The 21,504-nt window shown below is 47.3% G+C and overlaps 1 protein-coding gene across 1 annotated transcript in view; it reads left to right on the top strand.

The window, feature by feature from the left end:
• LOC129713074 (primary cilium assembly protein FAM149B1-like) overlaps window positions 1-21,504 on the top strand; it is a 201,744-nt gene that overhangs the window by 112,065 nt on the left and 68,175 nt on the right. The window contains 1 exon segment of the mRNA XM_055661954.1: window positions 9,233-9,309. Within this exon segment, the coding sequence (XP_055517929.1) occupies window positions 9,233-9,309 (77 nt within the window).

Genomic DNA, 21,504 nt, shown 5'->3' with positions numbered 1-21,504 from the left:
TTCACTATGTTCTTCCATCTCATTTGACCCCCGGTCCTCTGCTATTTCTGGCAGATTATTTAAGTCTTCCTTAGTGAAGACAGAACCAAAGCAGTAATTCAATTGGTCTGCCATGTATTTGTTCCCCATGATCAATTCACCCGTTTCTGACTGCAAGGGACCTACATTTGTTTTAACTAATCTTTTTCTCTTCACATATCTATAAAAGCTTTTGCAGTCAGTTTTTATGTTCCCTGCCAATTTTCTTTCATAATCTATTTTCCCTTTCCTAATTAAGCCCTTTGTCCTCTGCTGGACTCTGAATTTCTCCCAATCCTCTGATAGGCTGCTTTTTCAGGCTAATTTGTATGCTTCATCTTTTGTTTTGATACTATCCCTGATTTCCCTTGTTATGACTGACATTGAATACTGTCGTCAAATACTGACATTGCTCTGCTAAGGGCATACTGAAAACGCCGAACAAAGATCTACTACTGAAAAGTAAGTTGCCTCTGTTGGAACATTAGTCAGCAGTGTATATGGATTTGTGACGACCGCTGGCCAATCTCTCACCACCTCGTTTACTACTTGCAGATCATATACTACTCTCACTATTTCAGCTGGTTCTCCAGATAGGCTGCTGGATTGTCTGCCTCCCTCAGTGGATCTCCCCTTTAATGCCTTAAGCGGGTAATAATGTCTGAGGACCTGCCATACCCTCTGTCTGACTGGGTCAAACGGCATGCGTTATCCACAGCATTTTTATACCAACCATCTTCAGTAGTTCTGTCAGTTTAGTGGTTCCTATCACTTTCACCAACAGTGCCTTCAAATCTCCCATAGCTAACAACCGTCCTGTGTTCTCCTCAAATGCCCTAATCAATTTTCCTGCCCCATCATGAACATCGGGCAAGGCATTTTTTAGCCCTTCCAGATCCTTGGTCCCCCAAGCGATATACTGCGTCTGTCCTGTTCTTTTTTAAAACAACTGCATCAATTTAGCCCTCCGTTCCTGTTCCTTTTCTTCTACCTGCATGTCTTCCCATTCCAATGCTTCCTGGAGTGCCTTCTTTCTCATTCTAATCTCTATTTCTTGCTTCTCAGATATTCTAGCCTTCCTTTGCGATTCCTTCAACTATCTTTCACTAAATCCTCATCCCTTGTTTCCCTCACATCTCCCCTATCGCTTCCCGATTCTGTTTCCTTCTCACTGCCTTGCCCTCCATTCAATGACCACTTGTCCATCACTTTCCAATCCTGTCTATCACTTTTGCTCGCTTCCCGCCGCTTCTGCTGAATAGATTGCCTCAAAATCCCCCTGGTTCCTCAGGTCGTGCAGCCTCCTGATATCCACTTCTAATTCCCTTATTTCTTGCTTCATCCTTTCCCTTTCTCATTGTCCCCTTCTCTGTTTATATTCCTTTATTTCCTTCTCATCGTCCCAACTTGCAACCTCTCATTCTTTCCCTACTATTCCCTTTAGCAAGGGACACTGCTTTGTACCGTCCGGGCCTGGATAGGGAGGGGGATGCCCAGGGTCTCTCAAACTTGGATATAAGATTGACTTTTTCCTTGGAGTTCCTGGCTTCATGCTGCATTTCGGTTCTCTCACCCTGTTCCTTTGTCATATTTACCACCTGGTATACCTTCCTCAGCCTCTCTTCCGCTCTAAACAGCTTAAGTACGTCAAACTCTTTTTCTCTCTTTTTGCGTGTTTCCAACTTATCTTTGGACCTATAATTCTTAATGAACACTCCCATCACGGCACACATATTTATATTGAAAGTGCCTTTGGACCACTTCATCAGCAATTTTTGTGTTCTTTTGTCCCATTTCTCAGAGTGCTTTATAATGTCCTCTTTAGATACAGGGAACCTTTTACTTAGTAGTTCAACTGCAGTTACCTTACTCATTGTATTATCCTGTTCAGTGCACTTTATCAATCAATCCAGTCATAGTCCTTATTCTATTCCGTCCCATTCCTGTAGTTACTATACGATCCTGTACACTGTCTGTAAGAAATTTTAGCAGGGAACCAGATCAACCTACTACGAAGGACCTCAGTGTTCCCGGAAGCTCCTTCAGAGGGGTCAGTCTCAAAGGGTCTGACTAGTGCACTTTTCTCTCCCCCATCTGATCCCGGTGAACCAGCGGCCACTTACTCAGTCATTGGTTGATGGTCCCAGCGAAATCCCAGCTGGCTTGCCAAATGATAATGTTTGCATCTTAAAAACAGACAAAATACAACAAATTAAAGTAAACCATACGAGCTTTTACTTTGTATGTCAAATGGGAGTGGCCGGTTCCCTCAACATATCACATTAATTAACAAAAATCCTGGGGTCTTTTATACAAATATAGTGACATATGCAGAATATCAGGGGCATTAGGTAATGTCCCAGAATGCAACAGTCCAGTCCTAACATGTTTTTCCGTGCCAGCCAGTGGCTACCCCGTTGTCAGTTAGTTCCCCTTTCGGGCCTCTCTTATCTGATTGAACTTTTTCAACCAGAAAGCTTGTCTGAAAAAGCCATAACATCTGGTCATGTGTTCCAGCAAGCAATGCAATAGCAATTAAATTATTTTCAATTGTTTCAAGCCATTTCCCCAACATTCACAATTTAATATTCCCAGTATAAATATATACTGATAACAATTTCCCATATTAACACTTTCTTCTTTTTTTTTGATATATTAGCTTATCCAATCTCTTCTAGCACATGGCCAGTTTGGCATCCAAGTCTCCTTTTGAACTCAATTCAAAAGATAAGAAATAGGAAGAAAACAAACTTAAAACATCAATAAGACAAAGCAACCTACATTGTTTCATCTCTCCTCTGTTGAAAGTTAAGAGAAAATAAAGAATGAACAGTTAATTTTCATAGATTGCTAAAAAACATTTGCAAAGATCAAAGGAAGGGAAAGAAAATAACTGTAGCTCCGCCCCCATGCAATGCAGTTTCTTAAAAGACACACTACCTCTTAAAACACATGAGGCTCGACAAAGAATTATCACGTAAAAGAGCAATGAGATCCTATTTCATCTGAAGTGTAGGATTAAATCAGCGTTTATCCTAAACCGGTTACACAAACAAGTAACAGTCTTCTCACTCTCACTTAAAAGAAAGAATGCAACTCTTAATACTTTGATACACCCAAAAACATTCATACATTGTTCATAAATTCAACACATACCGAAGAACAGTTGTGATCCAAAACACACATTTAGACATTCCTATATCCCTCTCGACCCTCTCTCTCTTAGACACTGCTCATAGCTTCAAAGTGTAAGCTACACTCCACACATTTCACATTCCCTTTCCTCCTTTTCAACATACTTAAATTGTATGAGAGCAGTGCTGCCAGAGGCCCGTCAAAGCTTCACGGCGCAGCCCACTCGTTTTCATAATTATTTTCCCATGTACAAAGGAGTCCCATTGTAATTTCTAAACCTTCCCATTGTCTGACAAGACTTCTGTTTACTAGAATCTTTGGGTCTGTGGGGATCAGTATAAAGAATTTGCAAGCTGCCTTGCAGGCAGTATTGTCAGCTAGGGAATTCCCCTGGGAGACTGCTTTGTCAGGCCACTCATATAGGCATTGCACTTAATAATGACCAGGTGGAGTGGGAGGCCTGAGGCCTGCAGTGTGGGTATTGTTGTCTTTAAGTTGTGAAAGTCTTCTTGTTGGAATGAGTGAGTTAAGATGAAAGGATTAATCTGCTAGGAATGGGCGTGCATAATTCACAGTGGGATGGTCCAATTCCCTGTCAGTCAGGATCCTGGGTGCTGTGATTGTATATTGATCCAGATTGTGATTAGTCAGACTCCCTGTCATTCAGGGTCTTGCCACACCCACACCCTTCCATCTCCACCAACAAAGACACACACTCTCCTCTTTGTTTCTCTTCAGCAGAAGTGAGCTTGCTGCTCTGTTCCAAAAGTTATTCAAAGTTCGAAGGCAAGTTTGTTTTAAACAAAAGTTGGCTAGGATATAAAAATCTTGAGCAGCCTCAATTCTCATGCTCTTTTTTTCTTTATTTTGTCTGCTGTTTTTCTCTCTGGTGCTCTGCCTTGTTTAACTCGCTCACTACTGAATTCAATACTGCTTCTTCTTCCTCTTCTGCCTCAGCCCTTTCCTTTCTTCTTTCCCATCTGCCTTTTCAGTCTCCAAGTCGCTATCAGTATCATTTTTGTCCTTCCCTGTAGGGGTGCTAGAGCCCCCCCCCCCCCACTTCCCCCCACGGGATCTTATATGGGGGAGGTGGTCTACACTATTCCCAACTTTGTTCCTCTTTCCCGACTGAATTTGTTCCTTCATCCCCGCTCTTCTATAAACAGGGTTGCCCTGCCAGACAAGGGGTCTCCAGAAAAATTACCAGTACTGGGTTTGTTCTTAACTACTAATTTGCTTGTTGTCTGAACTCATCTTATCAGCGCTTTCTTTCTCTGGCTTGGCCCTTAACAATGTTTTGTTGTGGTTACCGATACTCAAAAGTAAGTCAGGAGAAGCAGAGAATTCTTCAAGAAGTTCAAACCTTTATTTGAAAATCAAGGCTGGGACAATCAAAGAGTCAATTCCATGCCCAATCACTTGCAGACATTCCCTTATCGATAACCAATCACTTGCAAACATTCCCTTCGCAATAACCAATGATTTGCATTTACTTTTCTCCTCCTTCCCCAGTAATTTTCCATTCCGTAATCCACCCTTATATAAACTAGATGGCTTCCCCTTTGTTGGGCCCCCTTATTTCTCTTGGCTAGGGCTTGATACAGAGTTACAAAGGTCATATATCTGTCACAAATGATTTGTGCTAATGGCTTCAAAAGAAGAACCCAAAGTTTACTCTATCTTGGGCCTCCCTTATCTCTTACAAAAACAATCAAACCAGAATACAAGGGACGAATGCCTTCACATACAACACAAACATGCAGTTTCCAAAGTTTTAAAATACAGAGAATCAAAGTTAAATATCTCAAGTAATTCACACACCAAGAATATAAAAATACAAAGATAGTACACTCCTATACTTCATCATCAGCTTGTTTCACATACAGTATCTAGCCCCTCTCTGTGGAGCAGATGCCCCTCAGGTCACCTTTAATCACCTTCCTCCTCACCTCTGCTGACACATGGTTCCCTCAACATCCTCATCCTCCTCGACCTGAGCGCAGCCTTCGATACAGTGAACCATAACATCCTGCTCACCAGACTCAAAGACCTCGGCATTGAAGGCTCTGCACTCAGCTGGCTCCGTTTCTACCTTTCCAACAGATCCCACTTCATCTCTCTCCACAACCACACCTCTGCTACAGCCACAGTCACTCAAGGCGTTCCCCAAGGCTCCGTACTCGGCCCCCTCCTCTTTATCATCTACATCCTCCCCCTTGGTCAGATACTCCGCCACTTCAACCTGGACTTCCACTGTTACGCCGGTGACACCCAGATCTACCTCGGCACCAAATCCCTTCACAACCCCCCTCCCCTCTCCCATATCAACTCCTGTTTGTCAGCTATAAAAACCTGGATGCAACATAACTTCCTCAAACTCAACAGCGATAAAACAGAATTCCTCCTCATAGGCTCCAAAGCCACACTCAGCAAAATCAATAACCCCACTCTCACCATCGATGGCACCACTGTCTCCCCATCTCCCCAGGCCCGCAACCTTGGCATGATCTTTGATTCCACCCTCTCCCTTGAGCCTCACATCCGCCATGTCATTAAAACCTCCTTCTTTCACCTCCGCAACATCGCCAAACTCAGACCCTCTCTCACACCTCCCGCTGCTGAAAGACTCATCCATGCCTTCATCTCCTCCCGACTGGACTACTGCAACTCACTTCTCCTTGGCATCAGCTCCACCTACATCAACCGACTCCAACTGGTCCAGAATGCAGCTGCCTGACTCATCACCCACACCAAATCCTGGCATCACATCACTCCAGTCCTCAAACAACTTCACTGGCTTCCCATCTCCCATCGGATCACCTACAAAATCCTGATCCTCACCTACAAAGCCCTCCACCATCTGGCCCCCCCATATCTCACTGACCTCCTCTCCCCCTACCAACCCTCACGGTCCCTCAGATCCACATTAGCTGGTCTCCTCTCCATCCACAAGTCCAACCTCCGCAATTTTGGGAACAGAGCCTTCTCCAGGGCAGCTCCCAGGCTCTGGAACTCCCTCCCCCAACTGATCCGCAATTCCGTGTCCCTCACCATCTTCCAGTCCCGCCTCAAGACCCATCTCTTCACCTCTGCCTATCCTTAGCCCCACGTCCCCCTCCCTTTTTATCTGTGCATTAATTGCCTCATATTGTGTTTTGAATTGTATTCTGTCTTTACTTTGTGTACTAGTCATGTCTCTACTATTTATTTTATTCCCCTTACATGTTTTTACTCTACCTGCTAAATATTTGTAAGGTGTCCTTGAGACTCTGGTAACATCCTTATGAATATTTTTTCTTAATGACATCTTTGCCACAGTTCAGCAACTGGAGCTGCATTCTTTATCAAGGTTGGTATTCCTGGTGATGAAGCAATGTATACAGATGGGAATTCAGTCTGAGTGAGGAGCTAATTTCAAACGGACTACGACCTGAAACGTTAACTCATCCCACTGAGGTTGCCTGACCTGCTGAGTGTCTCCAGCATTTCCTGTTTCCCTTTCAGATAATGGTCCAGGTCGAGATACACTTGGTATCTTGTTGATCGCTAATAATTTTAAATACATCTGTCAGGTCTCCCGTCAACCTCTGGGGTTCCAGAATAAACAACCCATGTTTGTCGAACCTCTCCTTATAGGTAATAAGCCCTAATCCAGGCAGCATTCTGGTTAACCTTGTCTGAATGCTTCCCAAAGCATCCACATCGTTCTGCAATGGGACAACCCATTGTGGCACACAATATCTACACAATATCTAACCAATCTATCTATCTATATTTAGTATATATAGTGTGTGTGTGTGTGTGTGTGTGTGTGTGTGTGTGTGTGTGTGTGTGTGTGTGTGTGTGTGTGTGTGTGTGTGTGTGTGTGTGTGTGTGTGTGTGTGTGTGTGTGTGTGTGTGTGTGTGTGTGTGTGTGTGTGTGTGTGTGTGTGTGTGTGTGTGTGTGTGTGTGTGTGTGTGTGTGTGTGTGTGTGTGTGTGTGTGTGTGTGTGTGTGTGTCTGCCTGACTTGTGGCTGCCAGCCTTTAATTCGTTGCTACGCCAACACCAGACGCAGAATCGCCGAGATTTCTTCCATTTCGGTAGAGATTTCACTTTTCATTCCAAGTATCCACTCCTGATTACATTTTGTCGTGTTTATGTGCACATTTTTAATCAAATCCTTCTCCCTCACCCCCCCAAAATTAAAAAAAAAACTGGCTTCTCACCCATAAAATGTTAGTGAACGTTCCATCGTGTGATGTCACAATGCCAATGCTCACAGATGTCCAATCGGAATGGATCCATTTACATATGCCTTTGCCCCAGCCCCCTCCTCCCCCCACCCCCGCAGCCTGTGTCGAAGCGCGTCATCACGTGTGTGGGAATAGAGAAAGAGGATAGGGGGTGATAGGGAATGGGGAACAGATGGACTGTCCCTACCCCTCCCCCTTACACTCTCCCTCCCCACTATATCCCCTCCCCCTCCCCCACCCTCTCTCCTCCCCCTCTCCATCTCCCTCTCCTCACCCCTCTCCCTCTCCTCCCCCCCCTCCTCCTCCCTCCCCCCATCCCTACCTCCCCCACCCCATCCCTACCTCCCCCACCCCATTCCCTCTCTACCCCACCCCCCCCCCCTCTTCCCTCTCCTCCCGCCCACCCCCTTCCCCCTACCCCTCTGTCCCTCTCCCACCACTACCCATGCCCCTCCCTCCCACTTCCACTTCTCTCCCCCTTACCCCCACCCCTCTCCCTCTCCTCTCCCTCCTCCTCCCACCCCATCCCTTCCACCCCCACCCCCTTCCCTGTACCCCACCCCTTCCCTCTCTCCCCCTTACCCCACCCCTCTCCCTCTCTGTCCCCCACCCCTCTCTCTACCCCTCCCTTCCCCCTCCCTCCCCCCTCCCCCCCACCCCCCCCCCACCCCTTCCCCTGTCCCCCTCCCCCCTGTCCCTCTTCCGCCCTCCCCCCTATCCTCCCTCCTCCCCCCTCCCTATTCTTCCACTTCTCTCCCCCCTCTCCCTCCCCACTCTTTCCCCTCTCTCCCCCCACTCCCTCCCTCCACAATCTTCCCCCCTCCATCCCCTTCCCATCCCTCTCTCCACCCCCTCTCCCATGACTCTCTCCTCCCCGTCTCCATCTACCTCTCCTCCTCACCCCTCTACCTCTCCTCCCCCCCCTCCTCCCACCCCATCCCATCCTCTCTCCCCCACCACCCTTCCCTCACCCCACCCCCTCCCTCTCTCCCCCACCCCCCCCTTCCCTCTCTCCCCCCCCCCCCCTCCCCCACCCCCTTTCCCCTCTCTACCCCACCCACTTCCTCCCCCCCATCCCCTACCCCCTCCCACTTCTCTCCCCCTCCACACTCTTCCCCCTCTCCCCTCCCCCCCTCTCCCTCCTCCTTTCCGTCCCCTCCTCCCCCCTCCTCCCTCTCTCATCCCCTCCCCCACCCCACTCTCCCTCCTCCCCCCCTCTCCATCTCCCTCTCTCCCTCACCCCTCTCCCTCCCCCTCCTCCCTCCCCCCCTCCCACCCCCTCTCTCCCCCTCTTCACCCCCATCTCTCCCCCCCCCCCCTTCCCCTCTCTTGCACCACTCCCTGCTACCCCCCCTCTCCCACCCCCCTACCCCTCTCTCCTCCCTTCCTGCCCCTCCCCCGCTCTCTTCCCACTCCCCACTCGTCCCCCTCCCCATCCCCCTTTCTCTCCCCATACCCCACTCTCCCCCCTCCCCTCTCCCCCCCAAATATCTCCCGTTCCTCCTCCTCCTCTCCGCTCTTCTCACCCTCCCCTCTCCCCACCCCGTCTCCCTCTCCCCCTTCTCCCACCACCTGTGTGTTCGAGGGGTGGTTAGTGCGAGTGTGATGATGCAGGCCCCCCCCCCCCCCCCCGCAAACCCGCGTTGGGGAAACAGACCCAACGGGTCTGCACTTGGTCTAGTATCCTATAAAACTGCATCTTGACTTCCTGGCTCTTATACTCAATGTCCCGACCAATGAAGGCAAGCATGCCATACCAAAAAAACAAGGAACATTTACCTTCAAAAAATCAATTTTCAACCTTCTAGGGGAAACTGATCTTTGCTCAACGTATGTGTTCCATAGATGAAGACGAGAATGTTTCTTCAGTGGAAGATGCAGGATTCAACTCTTTGAACTTCCTTTTGCCACATGAACCACAGGTATTGCAAGTTTAAATGTCAACTTTCAGCTTAGATTTAATACAATTTCAGGTTAGTGTCGATGTCATAAATGAAAGCAGAAGATGCTGGAAACAGTAGCTCAGCAGCATATGTGGAGTTAATCTGTCAGGTCATTTAAGGTTGAAGACCCTTCACCAGAACTGAAAAAGAGAGAAAGCCAGTCGGCTTCAGTGTGCAGAGTGGGTGACAGCGAGCATAGCAGTAAAATGTAATATCTTTGATAAGGTGAGGCCAGGGTGCGTGGGGGTAATTTGAATGAATCATTCAATCAATGGGTTAATGGATGCAGTCAGAGGGATGAAAACACGAGAGCTCTGAAACGGGCAGTTGGAGAGCAAGAACACACACACATGAATCTAAAAGTTGCAAAGCACGGAGCCTTTGGCCATGCCTGACAGGTCATTCGGAAGATAGCAAAACAAATCATTTTCGGATAGATGAATTGATCTGATGGGCAAAGAATGCAAGAGAATGGCTTCTTGGGCAGCCTTATGACTTTAGACTTCAGAGATACAGCGTGGAAACAGGCCCTTCGACCCACCGAGTTTGCGCCAAACAGCAATCACCCTATGTACTAACACTATCCTACACAAAAGGGACCATTTACTACTGTACTTTTACCAAAGCCAATTTGACCTATAAACTGAGGCCACACGGCAACTCTCGGACACCTCCTCCTACTCTACCTCTGTTACATCGACGACTGCTTTGGTGCCACCTCCTGCACCCACACATAACTGACTGACTTCATCCACTTCACCACTAACTTCCATCCGGCACTCAAATACACCTGGACCATTTCCAACACTTCCCTACCATTCCTTGACCTCAGTATCTCCATCTCAGGTGATAGACTTCTGACCGACATCCACTATAAACCTACTGACTCCCATGGCTATCTGGACTACACTTCTTCCCACCCTGCTTCCTGTAAGGACTCCATCCCCTACTCCCAATTCCTCCGTCTACGCCGCATCTGCTCCCAAGATGAGGCGTTCCACACCAGGGCATCTGAAATGTCCTAATTCTTCAGGGAACGGGGGTTCCCCTCCTCCACCATAGATGAGGCTCGCACCAGGGTCTCCCATACCCCGCAACACTGCTCTCTCTCCACATCCCCCCACTCGCAACAAGGGCAGAGTCCCCCTAGTCCTCACCTTTTACCCCACCAGCTGTCACATACAACAAGTAATCCTCCGTCAGTTTCGCCACCTCCAACGTGACCCCACCACTCGCCACATCTTCCCATCTCCCCCCATGTCTGCCTTCCGCAAAGACCGCTCCCTCCGTAACTCCCTTGTCAATTCTTCCCTTCCCTCCCATACCACCCCCTCCCCGGGCACTTTCCATTGCAACCGCAAGAGATGCAACACTTGTCCCTTTACCTCCCCCCTCGACTCCATTCAAGGACCCAAGCAGTCGTTCCAGGTGCGACAGAGGTTCACCTGCATCTCCTCCAACCTCATCTATTGCATCCGCAGCTCTAGATGTCAGCTGATCTACATCGGTGAGACCAAGCGGAGGCTGGGCGATCGTTTCGCCGAACATCTCCGCTCGGTTCGCAATAACTAACTTGGCTCAGCACTTCATATCCCCCTCCCATTCCCCATCTGACCTCTCTGTCCTGGGTCTCCTCCATGGCCAGAGCGAGCAACACCGGAAATTGGAGGAACAGCACCTCATATTCCGCTTGGGGAGTCTGCATCCTGCGGGCATGAACATTGAATTCTCCCAATTTTGTTAGCCCTTGCTGTCTCCTCCCCTTCCTCAGCCCTCGGGCTGTCTCCTCTCAGCCCTCGGGCTCCTCCTCCTTTTCCCTTTCTTCTCCCCGCCACCCCCCATCAGTCTGAAGAAGGGTTTCAGCCAGAAACGTTGCCTATTTCCTTCGCTCCATAGATGCTGCTGCACCCGCTGAGTTTCTCCAGGATTTTTGTATACCTTTGACCCATAAACCTCTGGATTGAAGATGACATGCTTCCTCTCCGTGTTTCTGGGTTTGGAAGCCACTGATGAGCCCTGCAAACTGTTGGCACGGCAGACGAGAGCTAATTTGGGATATGACGGAGGAGACAGTTGAATACAAAATACAGGACAGGAAAGGTAACGGGAGGTAGGTGAGGTTTTGGACATTGATGGAAGTGAGGAGTGGGACAGTGGTTTAGTTCCTCAGCCCCACCATCCTGAGTCCCAGACTGGACCAGAGGATTAGATGGTGCAGGCAGGTCTTCCTCTGCTTCACTGATAGTGGCTCCTTCTCCAGAGAACCTCCTGCATTCTATAAGGAATTATACATGGCCCTCTACAGCACCTTATCTACCTGTTGCCCTGGGTATAGACTTAAAACATTTATTTGGTACTGATAATCAACTCAACCTTAACAAAGTGTCCCTTAATTACTGCACTGTTTCTGTGTTATAAAGCTTTTGTAATTTTTGATAACCATCTTCAGTGTCCACGATACCACATACTTTAGGATCATCTGCAAGCTTTCTAATCATGCCTTATATATTCTCATCCAAATTGTTGATACAAACTACAAACAGCAATGGGCCCAGCACCAATCCCTAAGGCATTCCACTTGGTCAAAGGCCTCTAGTCAAAAAAAACTTTCACCACCACCCTCGGCTTCCTTCCATGAAGCCAATTCTATATCCAGTTAGCTAGCTCGCCCTGGATCAACTGTGATCTAACCTTCCTGGCCATGTATTTACTCTTGCCACAAAATGTGTTTTATCCCTCAGTCATTCTCGGCTTAAAGTTATAGAGTCACACATGGATAAAGCCCCTTTGCTGCATATAAGTTTGTCACCTTATTTACCATTACCATACTGTGGCTTGGCGGTACAAATACGTGTCCAAATTTTTGGTGAGAGTCTCAGTGTCCTGACAATGCTTTCCTGATTTCAATCACCGGATGAAAAAAAATCTTCCTGAATTCTTCTTTCTTCCTCTTCCTTCTCACCTTAAACCTCTGCCTCTTGCGTTTGACATTTCTGCTATTGGGAAAAGTTTACTGTCTATCTATCCTCACTTATACCTCTCAAAATGTTATTCACTTCTATCCCCCCCCCCCCCCCCCCCCCCCCCCCCCCCCCTTGATCGTTCCAGCTCCAGCTGCAAAGTAAACAAATTCAGCCAATATCCGATGTCTCCTCGTAATTGAAACATTCCATCCCGAGTAACATCCAAGTGAAGACACAAGGAACTGCAGATGCTGGAATCTTGAGCAAAACCAAAGTGCTTGAGGAACTCAGTGGGTCAGCAGGATTTGTGGAGGGAATGACAGGTGAGTTTCAGGTCTGGACCCTTCTTCAGACTCCTGAGTTCCTCCAGTACTTTGTGTTTTGGACATCATCCCAGTGAGACTCATCTGGACCTTTGTTCATTTGATCATATCCATCCCATACTGTATTAACAAGAAATGCGCACAATATTCCAGCTGGGACCTAATCATGTTTGGCACAAACATTGTGGGCCGAAGGGCCTGTTCCTGACCTCTACACTTCTATGTAGATGAGGAGAGAAGAGGAGGAGTGAAATGTACAGCCAGAGGGAAGGTTATGATGGGAAGGGGACAGTGGGAGGAGGAATAAAATAAATATGGGTCTCAGGGATGGGACATGAGCATACGGAAAAGGGGAAAGAGAGAAAACAAGATGGGTTTAAGTTGAACAAGGCAAAAGACATCAACAGAAATCCCATTGCAAAGAAGAGCAAAACAGTCATAGAGTCAGACAGGATGCCAACCAAGTTGCTGGCTTGAACTAGTCCCTTTTCCCTGCGTTGACCCATATCACTCTGAACCGTTTCTATTCATTATTTATTTCAATGCATGAGGCCTCACAGGTAAGAGCAGGGCATGGATACGTACATGGCTGTTATGGCTATGTTTTATGGAGATTATGGCTATTATAGAAATGTGCCTGATGCAGGGATGGAGTGGCAACTCAATGTTCCGAGGTACAAATGCTATAGGAAAATCAAGCTGGAGGTAAGAGAGGAGAGGGAGTTGTGTTTTTCACGTCAGAGCCTTCCTGGGAATGAATCTGCAGAAAGCGACTGGCCCATGTGGAGTCCCCAGCCACGTCATCAAAACCTACATCCAACTTCTACCTATTAACTATAGCTCTGACTTCTACACCATAATCCCAACTACATTTGTTTGCCACTGGATCCTCAGCTTCCTGACCTGCAGACCACAATCAGTCAGGATTGGTAAGGTCTGGTATTTTATTTTATTCTTCACATGTTTATAAATTATAATATTTTATTTTGAATTGTCTAACTATTGTGTTGTTATCCTTGCGAGCAAAGCACCAAGACAAATTCCTTGTATGTATACAACTTGGTTAATAAAATGTATTCAATTCAATTCAATTCGATAGGTGACAACATCCTCCAGGATAATTCTCTACATCAGTGCCCAGCAAGGATCCTTTCTTAGTCATATAATTATGGAGAAGGTCAGAGCTGGACCTAGGGTTGAGATTTTTGATTGGAGAAAGCCTAACTTTGATGAGATGCGAGATGATTTAAAAGGAGTGAACTGGGACATTTTGTTTTATGGGAAAGATGTAGAAGAGAAATGGAGGACATTTAAAGGGGAAATTTTAAGAGTACAGAATCTTTATGTTCCTGTTCGGTTGAAAGGAAACAGTAAAAATTGGAAAGAGCCCTGGTTTTCAAGGGAAATTGGACATCTTGTTCGGAAAAAGAGGGAGATCTACAATAATTATAGGCAGCATGAAGTAAATGAGGTGCTTGTGGAGTATAAGGAATGTAAAAAGAATCTTAAGAAAGACATTAGAAAAGCTAAAAGAAGATATGAGGTTGCTTTGGCAAGTAAGATGAAAGTAAATCCGAAGGGTTTCTACAGCTATATTAATAGCAAAAGGATAACGAGGGATAAAATTGGTCCATTGGAGAGACAGAGTCAAAAGAGATGGGGGAGATTCTTTTCTTCGGTATTCACCAAGGAGAAGGATATTGAATTATGTGAGGTAAGGGAAACGAGTAGAGTAGTTATGGATACTATGAGTTTCAAAGTAAAAGAAGTACTGATACTTTTGAAAAATATAAAAGTGGATAAGTCTCCAGGTCCTGACAGTATTCCCTAGGACATTGAGGGAAGTTAGTGTAGAAATAGCCGGGGCTATGACAGAAATATTTCAAATGTCATTAGAAACGGGAATAGTCCTCGAGGATTGGCGTACTGCGCATGTTGTTCCATTGTTTAAAAAGGGTTCTAAGAGTAAACCTAGCAATTATAGACCTGTTAGTTTGACTTCAGTGGTGGGCAAATTAATGAAAAAGATACTTAGAGATAATATATATAAGCATCTGGATAAACAGGGTCTGATTAGGAACAGTCAACATGGATTTGTGCCTGGAAGGTCATGTTTGACTAATCTTCTTGAATTTCTTGAAGAGGTTACTAGGGAAATTGACGAGGGTAAAGCAGTGGATGTTGTCTATATGTACTTTAAGGCCTTTGACAAGGTTCCTCATGGAAGGATGGTTAAGAAGGTTCAACTGTTGGGTATAAATGCAGGAATAGCAAGCTCGATTCAACAGTGGCTGAATGGGAGAAGCCAGAGGGTAATGGTGGATGGCTGTTTATCGTGTTGGAGGCAGGTGACTAGTGGGGTGCCTCAGGGATCTGTGTTGGGTCCTTTGTTGCTTGTCATGTACATCAATGTTCTGGATGAAGGTGTGGTAAATTGGATTAGTAAGTATGCAGATGATACCAAGATAGGGGGTGTTGTGGATAATGAAGAGGATTTCCAAAGTCTACAGAGTGATTTAGGCCATTTGGAAAAATGGGCTGAAAGATGGCAGATGGAGTTTAATGCTGATAAATGTGAGGTGCTACACCTTGGCAGGACAAATCAAAATAGGACGTACATGGTAAATGGTAGGGAATTGAAGAATACAGTTGAACAGAGGGATCTGGGTATAACCGTGCATAGTTCCTTGAAGGTGGAATCTCATATAGATAGGGTGGTAAAGAAAGCTTTTGGTATGCTAGCCTTTATAAATCAGAGCATTGAGTATAGAAGCTGGGATGTAATGTTAAAATTGTACAAGGCATTGGTGAGACCAAATCTGGAGTATGGTGTACAATTTTGGTCGCCCAATTATAGGAAGGATGTCAACAAAATAGAGAGAGTACAGAGGAGATTTACTAGAATGTTGCCTGGGTTTCAACAACTAAGTTACAGAGATAGGTTGAATAAGTTAGGTCTTTATTCTCTGGAGCGCAGAAGGTTAAGGGGGGGACTTGATAGAGGTCTTTAAAAATGATGAGAGGGATAGACAGAGTTGATGTGGACAAGCTTTTCCCTTTGAGAATAGGGAAGATTCAAACAAGAGGACATGACTTCAGAATTAAGGGACAGAAGATTAGGGGTAATATGAGGGGGAACTTCTTTACTCAGAGAGTGGTAGCGGTGTGGAATGAGCTTCCAGTGGAAGTGGTGGACGCAGGTTCATTGGTATCATTTAAAAATAAATTGGATAGGCATATGGATGAGAAGGGAATGGAGGGTTATGGTATGAGTGCAGGCAGGTGGGACTAAGGGGAAAAAAAGTTGTTTGGCACAGACTTGTAGGGCCGAGATGGCCTGTTTCCGTGCTGTAATTGTTATATGGTTATATGGTTTATTCTCTGGGGCGCAGAAGGTTAAGGGGGGACCTGATAGAGGTCTTTAAAATGATGAGAGGGATAGACAGAGTTGATGTGGACAAGCTTTTCCCTTTGAGAATAGGGAAGATTCAAACAAGAGGACATTACTTCAGAATTAAGGGACAGAAGTTTAGGGGTAACATGAGGGGGAACTTCTTTACTCAGAGAGTGGTAGCGGTGTGGAATGAGCTTCCAGTGGAAGTGGTGGCGGCAGGTTCGTTGGTATCATTTAAAAATAAATTGGATAGGCATATGGATGAGAAGGGAATGGAGGGTTATGGTATGAGTGCAGGCAGGTGGAACTAAGGGAAAAAAGTTGTTCGGCACGGACTTGTAGGGCCGAGATGGCCTGTTTCCGTGCTGTAATTGTTATATGGTTATTTACCATGCTCCCTATACACTTTTGACTGTGCAGTCAATTTCTAATCTAACTCCATCTATAAGTTTGTAGATGACACCACTGTAGTGGGCAGGATCTCAAGCAGTGATGGAACAGAGTAAGAGTCAAGTGTTTTATTGTCATGTGTCCCAGATAGAACAATGAAATTCTCACTTGCTGCAGCACAACAGAATATGTAAACATAGCACACTGTAAGAAAAGATAAACGAGAGAGAGAAAAAAGTTAAGTGTGTCTGTATATATGTATATATACACAAGTAAAACATATATATTTACAAGTAAAACATATATATACGTGCCATCAGGGTAGGCAAGGTAGGCAGTGCCTACCCTGACTAAAATTATAAAATGGCCAAGTATGAAGAGCTGGTCATAGACTGCCGTAAGCAGGGCTGGAAGGCAAGGTGTACGCCCATCGAGGTTGGCTGCAGAGGTTTTGCTCTGCAAAGCCTTGAATGCACTGGGCATCAACGGAGTGGCAAGGAGAAGGGCCATCAAGAACACCACAGAGGCAGTGGAGAAGGCATCAAGATGGGTCTGGATCAGGAGAGGAGGTCCATGGGGAGGAGCGAATGCCACCTGAACACAAGTCGTGGTCTGATCAACCTGGGTGAGGGTGTCTGATGTTGAAAGACCCGAAACACCCAATGACTCTAGGTTACATCACTGATGATGTGTTTAGGAGCATCTATCGATGTATTTGTATCAATCACTGTGCTGGTGAAACCAGTAGCGACCAGGAATAGACTGGTTGACAACCAAGAATAGGGTGGTGACGACTGGAGAGACAGTGGATAGCTGGGAAAGACGGCAACCAGGGTGGGGCGGGTTGGCAGCCCAAACCGCATCCTCTGAGAGGAGGAGACACAAATCATGCTACAGAAAAACACGTGGAAAAATACCCCAAGGGGTGCCCGAGAGGGGGGGAGGATGAGCACCTCAATTGGACGGATCAAAGGTTAACGACTAATGGTAATGGACAACCGACTATGAGAATCAAATGCAGATGTGGTAAGGTTTGCAAGCACAGCCAATAGGTATGTTACAAAACCTACCTGAATCGTCATTAGGAATCTGCCCTCAGCCAGGCCCGCGATTTTGGCGCTGTTTGGAGGGGGCGGGTTTAAAACGCGATTTTTACTAGGCTGTACTAATCGCACATGTTCAGCCTAGTAAATCATTAACGAAAAATCGCTGCAAGACCCGGTCGCAAAAGGTATTATTAGTTTTATAGGCCTCGATAATATAGTTCTAATAGTTTTAAAATTACTGTTTAATTCCGCAATCTCTCGCAGCCCCAGGGTTTTATAGAGCAAACAATTAAAGGTATGTACCTTATTTTTACATTAAATGGGGCATATATATAACCCTATATATCAAATTATCTATAACGAATAGCTCATTTTGGGCTTTTTATATCTCGCAGTATTTTTCTCGGCATTTGAGGGCACTAATCCAGCGCTATGTCAACGTTCTAAACCGGCGCGTTCCACATGAACCCACTAGAAAGCCGATTTAAATGGGCATTTATTTACAGCAATTGAACACTAAATTCCTTCCATTTGGCCTATAAATTAATGTAAATTAGATATAAAAATCATGTTATATTGTGAATTATTTGTGAATAATCTTTGGACACTTAGGCTATTTAAAAATGTTAATCTTTCCTTAAGAAATGGGCGTTTGATTATCCAAGATCACAGCTTTTTTGTAATGTCCATTGAAAATCAATAGGGAACAAGATGCTAATTTCCGAGTATGAAAATGGTCATAACTTTTTTAATACGTGAGATATGAAAGTGAATTTGGTGTCAAATTAAACTTATTGTTATGCTTTATCTGATGGGATAAATTGCAGACTTGATTTTTTTAATCTCAAAATTTTGTAACATTGCTACAGCCAAGGCCTGAAGATTCACCAGACCCGGATGAAGTGTTTGGAGGGACAGGGAGTGTCACAACGCACAAGTATTTTAGCTGATGAGACGCAGGAGGAGCCGGGCCCGGAATCACCCCATAGAGCCCAAAGCCTCCAAGTGGTGCAACTAGTCCCTCGGAACAGTTCTCCGGAGAAGGTTCGAGTCAGATGGCCTCAGGCCTGCAAGACGGCAGTCTGGCATCAGTTCGACGAGGACGTCGACAAGGTGCTAGAAGCAACTGCGAAGGGGGACGTGGACCGAAGGCTGCGGTCGATGACGACAATCATCATCAGCCTAGCTGTGGAAAGGTTTGGAGAAGTGGAGAAGAAGCCGTCCTGAACACCTTTCACCATGAACCAACGAGCAACGAAGATCCACAAGATCCGGCAGGAGCTGAAGTCCCTCAAGAAGCAGAATAAAGAGGCCAGGGAAGAGCAACGTCCCCCCTTGGCTGAGCTGCGAACCATCCTGAGGAAGAAGCTGATGACACTTCGTAGAGCCGAGTGGCACCGAAGACGCCGGAAGGAAAGAGCCAGGAAGCGAGCGTCCTTCATAGCCAAGCCCTTCAGCTTCAACAAACAACTACTTGGGCAGAAGCACAGTGGGAGTTTGGCTTGCTCTAAGGAGGAGATCGGCCGGCACATCCAGACGACCTACAGTGACCCCGTCAGGCAGCAGGAGCTGGGCCAGTGCAACATCCTGATAAAACCACTTCCACTCATCAAGGAGTTTGATAGTAAAGAGCCACTCCTGAAAGAGGTCCAGGACGTTGTGAAGAGAGCAAGAGCTGGCTCAGCCCCTGGCTTCTACAAGAACTGCCCCTTGTTACTTTAACGGCTGTGGAAGATCCTGAAAGTCATCTGGAGGAGAGGAAAAGTGGAGCAGCAGTGACGATTCGCTGAAGGAGTCTGGATCCCAAAGGAAGAAGATTCCAAGAAGATCGATCAGTTCAGAATCATCTCCTTGCTAAGTGTTGAAGGCAAAATTTTCTTCAGCATAGTGGCGAGGCGGCTGACCAACTTCCTCTCCAGCAATGGCTACATCGACAGCTCAGTGCAAAAGGGAGGCTTGTCTGGAGTGCCGGGGTGTCTAGAGCACATGGGAGTGGTGACCCAGCTCATCAGAGAAGCCAGGGAGAACAAGGGTGACCTGACAGTGCTCTGGCTTGACCTGGCCAACGCCTACGGCTCCATCCCGCACACGCTGATCCAGCTAGTCATGGCCAAGCATCACGTGCCGGGCCAAGTGGCAGATCTCATCCTGGACTATTACAACCAGTTCAGCATGAGAGTCTCATCAGGGTCAGTAACATCAGAGTGGCACAGACTGGAGGTTGGGGTCATCACAGGCTGTACCATCTCTGTGATCCTTGTTGCCTTGGCGATGAACATGATCGTCAAGTCTGCTGAGCCAGAGTGCCGGGGCCCTCGGACCAAGTCAGGAATACGCCAACCACCAATCAGAGCCTTCATGGACGACCTGACTGTCACCACTGAGTCAGTGCCAGGAGGCAGGTGGATCCTGCAGGGGTTGGAGAAACTGATTGGATGGGCAAGGATGAGGTTTAAGCCAGGAAAATCAAGGTCACTGGTGCTGAAGAAGGGCAAAGTCATGGACAGGTTCCGCTTCAGCATCGAAGGGTCACCAATCCCAACTGTCTCCGAAAAGCCAGTGAAGAGTCTTGGCAAGGTGTTTAACAGCAGCCTGAAGGATACAGCATCTGTCCAGGCAACCTGTCAGGAGCTGGAGAGCTGGTTGAGAGCAGTGGACCGGTCGGGGCTTCCCGGCAAGTTCAAGGCATGGATTTACCAGCATGGTATCCTGCCAAGGATACTCTGGCCACTGCTTGTCTACGAAGTCCCAATATCCATCGTAGAGAGATTGGAGAGGAAAGTCAGCAGCTTTCTCAGAAGGTGGCTGGGACTGCCCAGGAGCCTTAGCAGCATCGCCCTTTACGGAAATAACACCAAGGTCCAGCTGCCCTTGAAGACCCTGGAGGAGGAGTTCAAGGTGACTCGGGCCAGAGAGGTGATGCTGTACAGGGACTCCAGCGACCCCAAGGAGGCTCAAGCAGGGGTGGAGGTGAAAACTGGGAGGAAGTGGAGAGCCGGCGAAGCCGTGCTGCAAGCAGAGTCCCGGATACGCCACAGAGTGCAGGTGGGAGCAGTGACTCAGGGAAGAGCAGGCCTGGGAATCTTCCCATCTCCCCAGTTTGACAAGGCCAAGGGGAAGGAGAGGCGCAGGCTGGTCCAGGAGGAAGTGAGGGCAGTGTTGGAGGAGGAGAGGTCTACCAGAGCAGTTGGATTGAGGCAGCAGGGAGCCTGGACAAGGTGGGAGCAGGCCATGGACCGAAAAGTCACATGGACTGAGCTCTGGCAGGCTGAACCACAGCGCATCAAGTTCCTGGTCCAGGCAGTGTATGATGTCCTGCCCAGCCCATCGAACCTCTTCATCTGGGGCAAAGCGGAATCTCCAGATTGCCCGCAATGCTCAGGCAAGGGGACGTTGGAGCACATCCTGAGCTGTTGCCCAAAGGCTCTTGGGCAGGGCCGGTACACATGGCGTCACGACCAGGTTCTTAAAGCCATTGCAGAAGCCATCAGCATGGGAAACAGCAGCTGCAGACGAGAACGCCCCACCACCCAGATGATCACCTTCATGAAGGCCGGAGTGCAGCTGCCAAGAACCACAGCAGCCAGGAATCCGTCAGGAATCCTGACGACTGCGCAGGACTGGCAGCTTTCCGTAGACCTGGTGAAACAGCTGAAGTTTCCACAGCACATTGCCACGACCACCCTGAGGCCTGATATCCTCCTGGTCTCAGAGGCGACCAAAAACATCGTCTTGTTGGAACTGACAGTGCCGTGGGAGAACCGTCTGGAGGAGGCCCACGAGAGGAAGATGGCCAAGTATGAAGAGCTGGTCATAGACTGCCGTACGCAGGGCTGGAAGGCAAGGTGTATGCCCATCGAGGTTGGCTGCAGAGGTTTTGCGGGGCAATCGCTCTACAAAGCCTTGAATGCACCGGGCTTCAACGGAGTGGCAAGGAGAAGGGCCATCAAGAACACCACAGAGGCAGCGGAGAAGGCCTCGAGATGGCTCTGGATCAGGAGAGGAGGTCCATGGGGAGGAACGAATGCCACCTGAACACAAGTCGTGGTCTGATCAAC

Source organism: Leucoraja erinacea, chromosome 34 (assembly GCF_028641065.1).
Source record: "Leucoraja erinacea ecotype New England chromosome 34, Leri_hhj_1, whole genome shotgun sequence".
Classification (NCBI taxonomy): domain Eukaryota; kingdom Metazoa; phylum Chordata; class Chondrichthyes; order Rajiformes; family Rajidae; genus Leucoraja; species Leucoraja erinaceus.
This window is presented reverse-complemented; position numbering and strand designations above follow the sequence as displayed.